Source organism: Anomalospiza imberbis, chromosome 5 (genome assembly GCF_031753505.1).
Source record: "Anomalospiza imberbis isolate Cuckoo-Finch-1a 21T00152 chromosome 5, ASM3175350v1, whole genome shotgun sequence".
Lineage (NCBI taxonomy): Eukaryota > Metazoa > Chordata > Aves > Passeriformes > Viduidae > Anomalospiza > Anomalospiza imberbis.
The window spans coordinates 6,464,375-6,478,632 of record NC_089685.1 but is presented as its reverse complement, the minus strand read 5'-3'; the positions used below and the strand labels follow the sequence as shown (position 1 = coordinate 6,478,632).

The following is a 14,258-nucleotide window of genomic DNA, read 5'->3' as shown; positions in this document are numbered from 1 at the left end:
CTCAGGAAACATAGGAAGGACAAGATATAAATCCAGAAAACTTGAGCAAAGACAAAACATTTCACATCTCTATCTTTTTATTTCCAGACAAGAAGCCAAAGTCCTACAATATGACTGTTACATTAGAACTTAGATATGTAAGCATCACTTTCTTCATCAGTCTGCTGTTATCCTGCAGCTGAAAAGAACCAGTGTGAGTGACTGGGTGCTGGAGGGATTATTGCCCTGGCCCAAAACCAGGCCAGAATTGCCTTCACTTGATAAGTGAAGCTTGGATTGAAGGGCAAGTTGTACTTTGCCAATATAATTTTTCTTCAGGAGTGACCAATGAAAATTGTTCCATACTTGTGTAATGCTGGCTAGCAGAATAAATGTGGTTCTTGGATAAAAGAGCAGAAAACAAAATAGATCTGGTGGTGCTGCTCTCTCCCTGGCTCTGTGGAGACCAGACTTTGTGATCCTGAGTTCATCTCTGGTGTCTGCTGAAGAAAAGAATGTTAAAAATCAGGGGCAATCAAACTACAATAATGTCCAGATATCCTCCCACCAAGCAAAGGAAAGTGTATTAAATTTATTCAAGGGAGTACTTATATTGGATTATAAATACCAAAGCTGGGTGAGAATATCTAATAAGAGGGTTTTTTTTTTTCCACATAGCAGACAACAGCATGACGTGAACCTATGGATGGAATCCGAAGCCAGGCAGATCCAGAAGGAGAAAAAGCAAAGATTTTTGGATTGGAACAACTGACCAAGGGATGACCTATCTTCTCCACCACCTGAGATTTTAAAGTGAGAATTGTGTGTCTTCCACTTTCTTCTTCTAAATTCAGTAATGATCATGACACAGGAATCCCTGGGTGACATCATCACTGTGGACAGGTTAGATTTCCTAACAGTCCCTCTGCCTTTAAAACCTCTGATGCTTAAAAAGTGCATTTACCTGAGCCAGGGTTCACCCCAGGGACAGGGGAATTAGATGTCTTTATTCCTTTCTCCCCAGCTGTGGGAATGCTCTGTTTGGATATCTTTCCCATCGCCGGTTGTGTCAGTGGTATGTGTTATTCAGATGTGTGTCTACTGGGAGCAGCGTTCAGACAGCACATTTCACACTGATTTATGAACAGACTTATGAGCACAGCAACTTCTGGCCTCTGCTGACTTGGGCTGGAATCAGCTTGCATGTTGTTGCTATTCTCGTTCTCAGACCTGCAGTCACAGCTCATGAACCAGATGCTGCAGAAATGCGGAGCCGAGGAAGTCCTTGCCTCGGAGCTCTCCTGTAAACGGGGTGGAGGAGGTAGGTAGCCAAGGGAACCCAGGGAAAAGATGGGAGGTAAACGTGCCCAGTCATGATGAGCTGGAAAAGGACTGGGTGTGGCAATAAGTTGGCTAGGCAGTGGTAGGCTAAGGCTGGGTCTGCCCAGGAAAAGATGCTGCAGGACTCCAGGCATGAGACAAAAAAACATCTTCGTTGTGTGAAATGGCAGGAAAGAGAGAACGTCTGGGATACAGGGCTACAGCGAAAGTGTCGACACAACCTTGAGAATAGAGAGGTCTCTATTCTCTACTCTAAAGTGAGGATGTCATCCAGGTTGTAAGTCCAAGTGATGGATAAGAGAAAAACAGTTCCCCTTCAGACACGATGGGTCTGAGATGAGGACCAGATGTCCCCAGATGTCAGGGAACCAAGCTAAGATGGGAGTTTCAGTAGGAGAACACAGCTAACAGGGCAGAGGTCCAGATCCAAAGGAAACGGAATTTGAATTGGTGAGAGAATTTGAATTTGAATTCAATTTGAATTGAATTGAATCAGAGATCAGGGCAGAGGAAAAGGAGAGCAGGACTCAGTGAGCACAGTGAGGGCAGAGTGAAGAAGGAGGATTGGTTTCAAACTGAGAGTAGGTTTATATTAGATATGAGGAAGAAACTCTTTACTGAGAGGTGATGAGGCACTGGAACAAGTTGCCCAGAGAAGTTGTGGATACCCGATCCCTGGGAGTGTTCAGCATCAGGTTGGATGGGACTTTAAGCAACCTGGTCTAGTGTAAGGTGTCCCTGCCCATGACAGGGGGGTTGGACCTTGGGAATCTTTAAGGTCCCTTCCAGCCCATTCTATGATTCTGTGAAGATAGAAAGGGGAAGGGGTAAAGACCAAAGGGTACAAGAAAGGGGAGAAAAATACAGTGAAGGTATAGCCAAAGATCTCCATCTATACCAACTACCTGATCCTTCTACTCACTTTTCTATTCGAATTCTAATTGATATTACAGAAAGTCTTTTTACTGCTGTGCATAAAAGAAATCTTTCCAAATGCTTTGAGACAACAGTGTATTCCCAGCTGATCCCAAAAGACAGGTCCGGTTTCTTTGTGGTTGTGATTACTCTTCAAAAGAAAAAACACGAACAACTGAACAACTATGGCCAGGGAATGTGACTTTTTTTTTTTTTTTAATAGGAATCAGCCAGCCCAGTATTGGTAGAAAAATAGTTGAATACAATGGACCAAATGTCAAACTATGAGAAGAATGACTCAAATTAGAGAAGCATAGATAGAAGAAGCTAACAAAAACATCTCGTCCTATGGGGACACTAGCACAGCCAAATACTCATCTTTGTAGGTCACCCAGTTTAAAGAGCAGTGCACAGGGGGAAAAAATCTGGGTTTGATATTTTGTACCCTGGACTACAAAGGAATCACTGCAGATATATAAATAAAAGACAGCTGGGCTGAGGTTTCAGATCACCTACACCCATCAGAAAGGCAGCCAGACCAAGCACTGTGCTCTCCCGTTGGATACCTGGACTAATGCTCAACTCAGTCAATTCTTTAGAGGCAAAGAGAGACAGAGCAGAGCAATGTTTCATTAAAATATTTCAATCACCTGCATTACCACAGAAACAGCAAAGAAAATTACATAGCCCAGGGGGAGAAACCTTTGATTTAAATATCTGTAAAAATGTGTGGAAAAAAAGGAAGAGCTCCTGCCTGGGAAAATCATGAGCCTGTCTCAAAGTCTACAAGACTATCTAAGCAGAGGAAGTGAATGAATAACCGTGGCACATGCATGAGTGGCTGAAAGTGCAGCCTGAGCAGTAATTGGCTCTATTGGTGCTCCTCTGATTAGCTGGTTTTGGCTACAGCACTTGTCAGACCCACGCTGAGTTCACAGTACAAAAGCATTCACACTGCACTGAAGAACATCTCAGATCAGCCGGTGGATCCCTGCAGAGAAACAGCAAACACAGATCTGAAGGATGCAGTCTCCAGGGAAGGCTTTAAATCCTTAGTTCATGTCACTAATTCCTCGTTATCTATAGCTGGAAGAGAAAGGACTCCTGGAACGGATTCAGATGCTCCTGTTACTTTTCACTACCTCAGAAATGGAGGAAGAGAGAAGTAAATTGATGGTGCTTCTATGGACAGAAATTTAAGAACAAAATCACATTAATCTCTGAATGTAGGTGGTTTGAACTCTTTACCAAAATACCCATCTGAGTTGCTAATTAACTGAAACAGCAAAGGGATCAGCTTATTGGCATGGGAAGGAAAGGTTACACACGATTAAATCTCCAGAGAGACCCCTGACAGGGAGAGGTCTCAGCTGGGGACATATCACAGAGGGCATGGGAGAAAATGAGCCACCCCAAGTCCTTACAGTGACAGTGGCCACAGCACCAGCAAACATGAATGGAAGAGGCCAAGGAAATCAGGCACTTCCAAATAAGAGATATTTTTATGTGTAGATTTGCACACCTACTGTGTCTGCTCCAGGGTTATGGCTAAGACCCCCCTTCAGCTCATTCAGCTTTTAAATCACCTCCATGGATGCCTGCTATATCCTCAGAATGCTGACATGACCACTCTGCAGAATGACAGAGAAATCCCACAGAACATGAGTTATTTGCATCCACACTCTGGTAATCATCCCCAAAAAGCAATTTGGAGAGCATCAGCCAGCACCAGAGCATGTCAGCAAATGCTGTTGTGTTTTCTGAGCTGGCTCACTGATTCAAACACCCTGATCAAATATAAGCAGTTTAGGATATTAATAGTAGCATTAAGGAAAGACTTCCATATTTTGCTTGTGACCTGCCTGTCCTTTCTCACCCTGTCCTCCCTCCCAGCTAAATTATGTTATGTTTTGTGGTGGCTAAATGAAATGTGAGGAACAGCAGAACAGATCACAGTTTAGGTCAGATATGTCCAAAGTGATTTGAGGACAGTTGACCATTATTTACTTGCAACATACAGTAAGCAGAGATGAAGGTGAAATGTGAGTCTTTTCTACCCAGAAGATATCAGTCTTGTATGTATACACAGAGGAAATAGCAACTGCATTTCACACAAGCTGAGAATTTGGTTCCCAGGACAAAACCAAGCAACCTGTGGTTTTGAACATCTCTTCAGCTTCTTGGGGCTCTGCCTCCAGAGAAGTGGCACTGAAGTAATAAAACACTCACAAGTTGCTGCCCACCCTGACCCCAAGATTCGTGTGGGTGAAGCTGCCAGGCTCTGACACCAGTTGCACCACTGGGAAAGACATGGACAGACATGAAGAGACCACCCTGGATGGGTTGAACATCTCTCCCACCACTTGCAGCACTTCTTTCTTTATTCTTTGTCAATATCTTGAGATACTATTTCTGATAGAAACCTGAGGTTCATGTCAAAGACTCCATTTACACTGGATTGCACAAAATGCCTCCAAAACTGCCTCAGATTTATCTGAAGTCAACATCAGCCTCAATTCATTCATTCTTTCTTTCTTTCCTTTCTTTCCTTTCTTTCCTTTCTTTCCTTTCTTTCCTTTCTTTCCTTTCTTTCCTTTCTTTCCTTTCTTTTCTTTCTTTTCTTTCTTTTCTTTCTTTTCTTTTCTTTCTTTCTTTCATCTAAAACTTACTGAAGGAGGCTCTGAAACCTTCTCTACCACAGTTTTATCCCTTCAGGTTCTAAAGGAAAAAGCAGTTTTTCCTAATGGTTAGCATTAAAGAAATACTGAGCTGGTTGGTCTTTTAGGATTTCTTGAGGGTATTTTCTTAAAAAAATTCAAAATTGTCTTTAATTTTTTTTTCCCCTGGAAGTTTGAAGCAATTTGTTGATATTTGAGAAACAGGGAAAAAAATAGAAAAACTCTGTCATTCTGATTTTTTTTTGGGGAAAAAAAAAATCAAAATCTCTTTATCCTTTAGCAAGAACCAACCTTGCTGTCCATGCATAAAGCTATGGTGAAATATATTGTAGCATCTTACCATCATGAAATATGAATACTACTTTGTTAAACTCTTCAGCACACAGATGAGACCGATGAAACTATTCCAGAGGAAGACTCTTGTCACTGAAGCTGTTTTGTCTCACTGTTATGAAGCTGACTCAGCATTATTCCACTGATGATTCATTATTTTGCACATTATTTCGAACCCCAGTCCTGCACAAGGACCCTCCTATACCAGGTGCAGCATGGATGTGGAACAAAGAGGCACCTTCTGCTTCCAAGAGCTCCAAGTCCTTGTAGAGGACTGGAAAGGCAGATGGAGACAGATGGAGGGTGGGATTAAAAGAAACAGCCACGACATGCTGCCAGGCTTTGAGTAACCTTTACAGCCAGGGAGAGATTTAGCTGTGACTGTCTCCATGATATTCATACCAAAAAAAAAAAAAAAAAAAAAAAACAAAACAAAACAAAAAAAAAAACCCCATGCCTATTCCAAGTGAGATCAGATGTGGGAAAAGGAGAATACTGAAATAGAAAGAGGCTGTTGGAGGCTGTGAGTGGTGCAAGGCCCCCAGGGATCCTTGGGAGAAGCTCCACAGAAGTTTGTATGTGGAGAGAGGGTCAGTCTTTGAGCTATCTGCCAAAAAGCTACATCAGCTGTTCTAGAATGAAGCAGTGGGAAGTCAAAATATATTGAGACCTGGCTTTTACCTTGCTCACCAGATGTATTTTGGAAACTGATTGCAGGCTGCTAGGAAGAGCTGGTCTCCTACACTTGCAAGTTCTTCTCCAGCCTCATTTGAAGTGGGAGAAGTGGATGACTAGAGTTACAAGTTTCTACACAAACGCATCTTAAGTTTCCCAGGATTTTCTTTCCTAGGAGAGCTGTGCACAGCCCCCTGCTCTGGGACCTTTGCATTTCCAAAACCCTACGAGCCACACCTTTGCCTTTCAAAGCCCTGGGTGCCACCAAGTGCTCACCCCGGGTCCAAGGAGTGTCTGGCAGCAGCTTCACTCAGCCCGGAGTATGTCTGCCTTTCCCATCTCTGCTCTTCTACATCTTCCCTCTTTGCAGTCTCCGTCCTGTCCACCTCTTCCCATTGCATTCCTCCTCTTTGCAACCCTGCCTTTGCATCCCTCCCCTTTGTATCCCTCCCTTTTCACCTCCCCCTTTGCACCTCTCTCACTTACAGCCCACCCCTTTGCCTCTCTGCCCCTTCGCATCTCTGCCTTTTCCCATCCCTCCCCTTTGCATCTCTGCTCCTCGCATCTCTGCCCCCGTACACCTCCTGTCCCTGGACCCTCTGCATCTTCGCTCCTTCTCACTCCTGCCTGCCCGGCTCTCAGCCCTCTGTGCATCCTCCCCTGGCACCCTCCTCTCCCCCCTCCCGCCCCTTTGCACCCCCACCCCTTCGCATCTCCGCCTCGCCGCCTCCCCGCGCTCTCGCCCAGCCCCGGTCCCCCGTAGCCTCCGGGGCAGCCCGCAGCGCCTCCGGGCCGCCTGTCCCCCGTTCCAACCCCCCTGACCCCCGGCGCTCCCCTGCCCGCCCGGCCCGGAGCCGCCCGCGATGCCGCCGCTGCCGGTGCCGGTGCCGGTGCTGGTGCTGGTGCTGCTGCTGGGGGGCCGGGCGGGCGGCGGCGGGGGCTGCCAGCTGCCGGCAGAGTGGCGGCCGCTCAGCGAGGGCTGCCGGGCCGAGCTGGCCGCGATCATCGTGTACGCGCGGGTGCTGGCCCTGCACCCCGACCCCTACGGCGCCTACAACTACCTGCCCTGGCAGAGGGGCCCCCCCGGCGGCCCCCAGCAGGGAGCGGGGGACCTCTTTTACTCGGCCGAGATCGAGCTGCTGTGCGACCAGGCGTGGGGCAGCATGCTGGAGGTGCCCGCCGGCTCCCGCCTCAACCTCACCGGCCTCGGCTACTTCTCCTGCCACTCGCACACCGTCATGCAGGGCTACGCTTATTTCTTCTTCCTCCGGTGAGTCCCGGGGTAGGGGGGTCCGAGGAGGGGTTGGGATGTCGCATCCCGGCTCCGGGGCATCTCCGCGGGCGGGGGATGCGCGCCCGCCCCTGCCCGGAGAGTTCGCTCCGTGCCGCTGCCGCTCTCCGCGCAGCGCCTTCTCCTTTGCGCTTCCACCCACGGTTTCACAGGGAAAGAAAAGCCCGGCACACCAAACTCCCATAGTATTCCAGCACTGACGACCAGCACATGCACAGGGAGCTGCTGTTGAGTAGCTCGTGGGTGCTGCTGCTTTTGTTTTTACGGCGGGACGGTCACAGAGCTGGAGAGAGGCCAGCGCCTGTTTGCCGGAGTTTGGCATGGGAGTTTAAAGCCCATCCCCAAATACTCACCTGATAGCTTTCCATCGACTCTCCCAAGTCCCAGCCAGACCCTGACTTTGGGCTCATCGAAAGAATAAGAAAATAAACCACAATGTGGGAACAGAGCCATCTCTGTGACCTTTCAATTTGAGAGCATTTGCGAAATACTACTCAGTGGCTTGTTTTGAAATACTTGGTATATTCTTAGACTGGATGCATGACAAAAGTAATTTTGATGCTGTCTAGGGCTTAGTCTGCAGCGACATCTTTAAACACATTTTATTGACACAAGTTATTTATTAGCTGCTTGAAGGAGTACTTAAACTCTGGGCTCAAGGGCAAAGTGATGCAGATTCAGTAGAAACTATGGCACCAAAATACAGATTTGCCTCCTTCATGGGGTTTCACAGGAATCTACAGGGTGGAAGGAGCCTGTTTGGTCCTTACTGCTGCTGCCTGATCCAGTCCTTATGGTGGAAATTGTAATTTTGGTGCCAGGAGAGCTGAGATCCACTTGCTGTCTATAAGTCTGTGTGACTTTTTGTTGAGCTAGGCTGGAGTATGACAGGTGACTTCTGCAGGAGAGAGAGTGCTGTTCATTCTCACAGTGGGCTGCCCCTGCAATCTGTGTTCCAGAATGGATGAGAACTACATCCTCCTGCCACATGGAGTCAACTTCCAGGAGGCAATCTTCCCTGACACCCAGGAGAACAGAAGAATGTTTGCCAGCCTTTTCCAGTTTTCAAACTGCTCACAGGCACAGCACATGCTGAGCTTCTCCAGTGACTGGGAGATTCAAGAGGACAACCGGGTAAGAGATTCTTTTGCTTTCCAGTGCTTGTTTTCAAAGTGGGCACAGGCATTCCCATGTCCTTTGTGAGCATATGTATGTGAACACAGAGAAGCAGGTCCCTGATTTTCCTGTTCCTTGGGTAGTATCACTAGCAAAGTAACACACTGGTGAGGAAATATTAAACTGTTTTCAAAGCTGACCTCTGTGTTAACCTCTTTAGCTTGCAGTGGACCTGAGCAAAGCTTGGTATCAACTTGTTAATGAGCAATAGGTTAAAAATAGTATTACTTGTGAACTTGTCCTCCCCCACCTAGATAATTTCTTGGTTTGCTATCTCTAGACCTCTTTTTTAAATTTCAGCTGAAATGCTCAGGAGCAGATCTTTGCTTTTGAACTTCTGTGTTCATCTCATGTAGTGAGAGCAGTGCCTGGACCATGACAGACTATAAGGGATTATTCTTGCCTGACTCCACATAACAGCATAAACATCTACTGAAATAATCACCCTGAGCTGCCTTTGTAGCAGCTGGGGAAAAAAAGACTCTTAACGGCACATTTCATGTGAGTGATGAGGGCAGGGTTCCTCTAAGTGATGCCAGCACTTACTTCTGAACATGACAGATGAAATGTCTCTTTCTCCTTTCAAGGAAGGCCACAGAAAGCAGTTCACCCTCTAGGCAATCCTCCCTTAAGAACATCCAAAGATGCCCACTGTTGGTGGCTTCTGAGCCCCTTTATGGGATTGTAGCGTGTGTAATAAGTGCAGGATTTTACCAAATGCTTATTTGGCAGAGAGGAGCAACATGTTGTCATGTGTGTGCATGTTCTGGATGTGCATATACTTTTGAAAAAGTGGAACTTGGAGAGCTGGTTTAGTGCCAAACCTTGTTTTGTGAGGCTGGTGGTTTTCCTTGGTAGCTGAGAACATTTTAAGCACCCCTCCAGGTCAGGATAGACAGGACAGGTGTCATTGCTTGTGTGTTCTGTGGATTTACCCAAGGCGTGATGTTTATGTATGACAGCAGATGTGTGAGTGGCTTGCTTGGGAGATGGATGCAGGGAATTCAGTAGCTGGCTGATCCTTTTTCTTTCACCACCTGGCCAAATGCCAGCACACAAAGTTTGAGCTGCTGTGTGTCCATCTGGCCAGTGACACAGCTCCTCTCCTTGGGATGCCCCATTAGCAAGTGTTTTCTTGCTGCTGATATTCTGGGGAGGGAATGTGTTCAAATATATGTGTGGGGACAGCAGCAGAAATTGATATTTAAGAGGAAATTAATTAGCCCACAATTAAATTGCAGAGCTGTAACCCTGTCTGGGCAAGAAGGGGGAGGTGGAGAGCCCTGGTCCTAGCCCTGCCTCCTCCCTCCACTCCCCTGCTCCCCAGTGCCACAAGCAACATACTTGGCAAGTAAAGGTGCTGCTGCTGCCAAATCCACAGATTTTTGTCCAGGGGATCAAAGTGGCATTGGGAGGCCACCAGATCCAACTGCCAGCATCTGCTTGTGATGCCTCTGCACTGTTTATTTCGTCATGCTGAGCTAAATGTAGGGGATCTTGATGGGCTGGTGCTCGTTCACGCCAGCAGTGAATCTCACCAGTCAGCCTTAATGGAAATCACCAGGCAGAAACCCCCAGGGTAAGTTGGGGCAACCCTCAGCATATGTATCAAGAGTGCATTTCAGCTGTTGCACTCTTTGACCCATGCAGCTGTGAGCAGACTGGGGGGGGATTAGAGCTGCTGGTCCCACGGACAGGGGCCGGGGGCTTTACACGATTCAACCCCCACCCGTCCAGGGAACAAATTCAGCACAACTGATGGACACTTTGTCTTGCCTTCATAATGAAAAGTAAAAGCTTCCTCTGCACCAGTTAAAAATAGATGGGGCTGACTGTGCTCTCATTCAGCTCCTGCGTCTGTGTTTGCCCAGCTGAGCGCCGGCTCCCGGCGCCTGAGTGCCCCAGCCTGGGAAAGAGATGACATTTCTGGCTGCTGCAATATTAGGAATTTGTTCCTCAGCTCTTCCCAGGTACAGGTCTCTACGTTTCCCTCCTCTCTCTGTCTTTTTAAATATAGTGGTGGTTTTCCCTGTTGTCACAGTGTCTGCTTACATCCTGTCACAGTGTGAACAATTTCCTTTTCCAAATTTGCTCAGCTGAGCTGCCCCATGCTGGCTCCTGAGCTGACATCTGTGGTGTGTGCCAGCTTCATGGCACAGACAGTGAACATAACTCAGAGCATTATTCCTGAAGTTTTTGAAAAAGAACCTCTTTGGGAGCCTGAGTACATCCAAAGATGGGTCCTGTGATGATGTCAAGTTGGGAAGAGTTTGGACAGAGAGAAGGATTGTTTGATGAGGCTCATACTGTAGTGAGGAGTCAGGGGTCTCACTAGCTGCTGTGTACTGGCATAAATAGTTACTTAAAATACCTCATGGATGCTTTGTGCAGTCAGAGAGGAGAGGTGGAAATGTTGAGACATTCCGAGCAGAAGGCAGCTGGGATGAAAGTCTCATCCCAGGAGTTCATAGGTAAGGTTCTGCCTCCAGGTGTTGGAACAGCTGCATGCAGGGACAACTTGAAAAGCAGCAGAGGAGGTTTGGAATAAAGGAATGATGAAATTTTCTGTTTACAGGCAAATCCCATACTCTGAAAGTCTTTTGGAATCCTGATCATGATATATTTCTGGGGTGGACACTTTAAGAGAGACTTTGGTGCTAGAAGCATGTGCAGTTGCAATGGATAATTTGTATTTGCAGCTCTGGGATGCTCAGCCAGAATGTGAGAAAATCTCATGATGGATGAGTGTCTTTGCCTAACGTAATACTACTCCAAGATGTTCCTTCTGCAGGGTGTGCTTGAGCTGGCCACGGAGCAGGTGACCCAAAAGTGACCACTGACATGTTGTCTTCCTGCTTGGCCTCTTCTGTCTGCAGTGCTCCTTGCATGCAGGCAGCCTTGTCTGGGCTGCCCGAGGGGTGAAACTAGGAAAACTCTGACAGCTCCTTCTCCTCCTTCCAGCAAATGTGTCTGATAATGCAAAAGAGAGCAAAGAGATGTGCAGGAACTTTTTGATGCACTGGGATGTGCCACCTGCCTTTTCCATCATGGTAAAATGATTTAATTTAATTTTTGGAAAGGTCCATAGCATGTGATGAAAAGAGGTCAGACCCAAGGCACATCTCTTTGAGTATAATACTTTCCTCATCCCGGGCCTGCTGCTTTTGCTGAAAGCTAATTCCAGCTGCATTTTTAAGCCCCTTGCAGTCTGGGCTAAGAGCCAAATACTGCTTTCCATAGTTTTCCAATAATCCTACAGTCTCATAAATTCACTTAGGCGCTTGCTCTGGCCATTTCAGAGTGCTGTGATAGCTCCTGCCATTGTTTCTTTAGGCACTTGCATTTTGGCCTCCATGTTTGCAGAGGCAAATACTAATGTGGCTTCATCTTGACTTTTTGTCTCAGTCCCTTGGTGATGTTGCAGATCTCTTGCTTTACTCCAGCTCGTTGTTGCAGTGGTTTCCACAATGTTGCTTCTAAAACCAAGGGATGATGCAGTACATTGGGACTGAAGTCTAGCCCCTCTGCAGAGTTTCACCATTTTAGTGCAAATCTACAAGCTGTAATTTCTCCTTCTGGCCTTCTGCAGGGTTGTGTGATCTCATAAAGAGGACCTTGTTGCTTTGTCTGCACACAAGGGATTACAGGAGAACTGACTTGAGGTCTGGTGTGATAAGGACAATAGAAATCTCTAGCAGCACTTGTAGTTATTGTTCAGAGGGGCTTGAACTGGTTTTGCCAACAGGTTGGTAAGGAAATGTGTTCTTTTGGCCTCCCCCTTTATGTGTGCAGGAGAGCTGCAAAATAACCCCACGTGCATCACAACAAGGGGCTGATGTCAAGGTGTCAGCCCAATTGTGAGCAACAGTGAGAGCGCTGAAATAAAGTCCATGGAAATTAAGGAGTCTGATAACTTCAATTAAGATTGCAGGGGGAGACTATACCTTTTATTAAGCCTCTCTCCCTGCATTGACTCAAGCAGCAGAGCCACAACCACAATGATACCTCAATTGATTTAGATGAATGGACTTGCCTTCTGAGAGACCTCCAGAGCTTTATCTGGAGGTATTAGCTCTAATAATAGAGCTTTTAGGGGGGCAGTCAGTGTCCCAAAAAAAAACAAAAAACCCAAGGTAATTAGAGGGTTAGCCTGGCAGTCTGCAAATAACTGTTTAGCATCTTTGGGTTTGGATCTTCTTCTCTGGTGGTACCATGGCTGCTGTAACAGAATAATGACCTGACTGGGACACCTGGAAGACTTTGGAGCAGCTGAAAAGGGAACAAGATAAGAAAAGCAATGTAATTGCATAAATGACCTTGCCATTACTGTGCAAAGCAAAAATCAAATTAAATTACATTCTTCCTCTATGGAAGTAGAGGAAATAGTTTCAGAATTATTTGTATTTTAGCAACTTCTGTGTGCATAGACTGGGAGCCACTGGGTTGGGTGAATCCCTGAGCCCATCTGTGGGCAGCAGCACATCTGCTGGTCCCAGCCTGTCTCTTCCCTGATGCTCTCAACCAGGTGAATGGTAGAGGGTCTCAATCAGTGACACTTCACAGCACCACGAGGGCACAAGCCACAGAGAAATAGCCACTTGTACTAGAGCTCCCTGCCTACCAGAGAAGGGCTTGTTCATGTGATGTTTGCTATGGGGACTTGTTTTGATCCATCTGCCAGGCAGCATGCCCCCAGAGAGGGGGAAGAAAAAAGGAAAGTTGGGGAAGTACCCATAGTTTTTCAGACCACCCTGATTTTGGAAATGATGAAATAGCATCATGTCCAGAGAGAGCCTGAGCTGCCTTGGATGCATGTGCCAGAGGTCTTCCTGTGGTGGCTGAGAAGGACATTGCTGATACCAAAAGTGACTCTGCTCTGTGAGTCTTGCAAATCCTGGCCACTAGGAAAAAAATAAGCTGATAACTGTGTTGTCCACGTTATTCACAAAATTAAAATGAAAAAGTAATATTTTTTTTCTCTTATTAAAGTTAAAAGCTTCTGCTCTTGCAGAGTTCCCTCTCTGCTCTGAGTGCTGGGAGATGAATTTCAAGACTGGAAAATGCTGCTCATGTAGTCCAGAGCCAGCTGTTTTAGGAGAAGAAGCAGTCTGAAACAGAGCAGGTAGCATCCTGCACAGTTCTCTTTAATTCCCATGTACTGAGTTTTTGTGTTTGCTTGTGGCATGTGCTGCATTAGACATTCTCCCTTCTCAGGTTCTTGAGGCACTAGGGAATACAAAATAATCTCAGTTAAAAACAGTACTACGTGGCAAGGGCAGTACAAAAAGACCTCAAAATAGAATTGAAGTGAGGTCCAGTATCTAGAGGTTTGAAAATCTTCTTTTACATGTGGTTTCTTGCCCTGCCATTGGTTAGAGGAGATGTTTCTCCGTGAGCCTAATAGCATGATAGAAAGTGCCATCACTTCTGGGTTGTTTTCATAGTGATTTTCAGAGCTTTTGTTTTCCTCCCAGAAACCCATCCAGGGCGAACCCCCTCCCTATGATCTGTGTTTAATTTGAGTACATGTAAGCAATATCAGATGAAATGAAGAACTGCTGACAAGAGTCTGAGGCAAAGAAAGACCACAAGACAATTTATACATTTGGGTAACATCCCCAGGAGTCTTATGGCACAGAAATGGCATTGATTCTTTTCGGAATCTTCACACCCAGGCTGTGGTGGGGGACTCTGAGAGCTCTGACTGGCATATCCCTATCAGTTTTCTAGCTTTCCACATGCACACAGGCTGATAAAACACAGAGTAAAAGATCACAAAGGAATACACAATAGCCTTATCCACAGGATGTTTCCATTGCATATGGTCTTTATAATATTTTTAACACTCAGGAGGTGTTCCGAGCAGCGCT

General features: G+C 46.3%; 1 protein-coding gene and 1 long non-coding RNA gene across 2 annotated transcripts in view; one reads left to right on the top strand and one right to left on the bottom strand.

Moving 5' to 3' along the window:
• Positions 1 to 2,845: 2,845 nt before the first annotated feature.
• Positions 2,846 to 6,584, bottom strand: LOC137473644 (uncharacterized). The gene is made up of 2 exons (XR_010998905.1): positions 6,198 to 6,584; positions 2,846 to 3,226 (listed from the first exon to the last, which is right to left on the bottom strand). It is a non-coding gene; the product is annotated as an uncharacterized lncRNA (long non-coding RNA).
• A 196-nt stretch (positions 6,585 to 6,780) lies between these two features.
• CCDC3 (coiled-coil domain containing 3) overlaps positions 6,781 to 14,258 on the top strand; it is a 35,193-nt gene continuing 27,715 nt past the window's right edge. The window contains exons 1-2 of the mRNA XM_068189490.1: positions 6,781 to 7,191; positions 8,172 to 8,346. Coding sequence (XP_068045591.1) covers positions 6,785 to 7,191; positions 8,172 to 8,346 — 582 coding nt within the window. The 5' untranslated portion in view covers positions 6,781 to 6,784. The remainder of the gene's footprint in view (positions 7,192 to 8,171; positions 8,347 to 14,258) is intronic.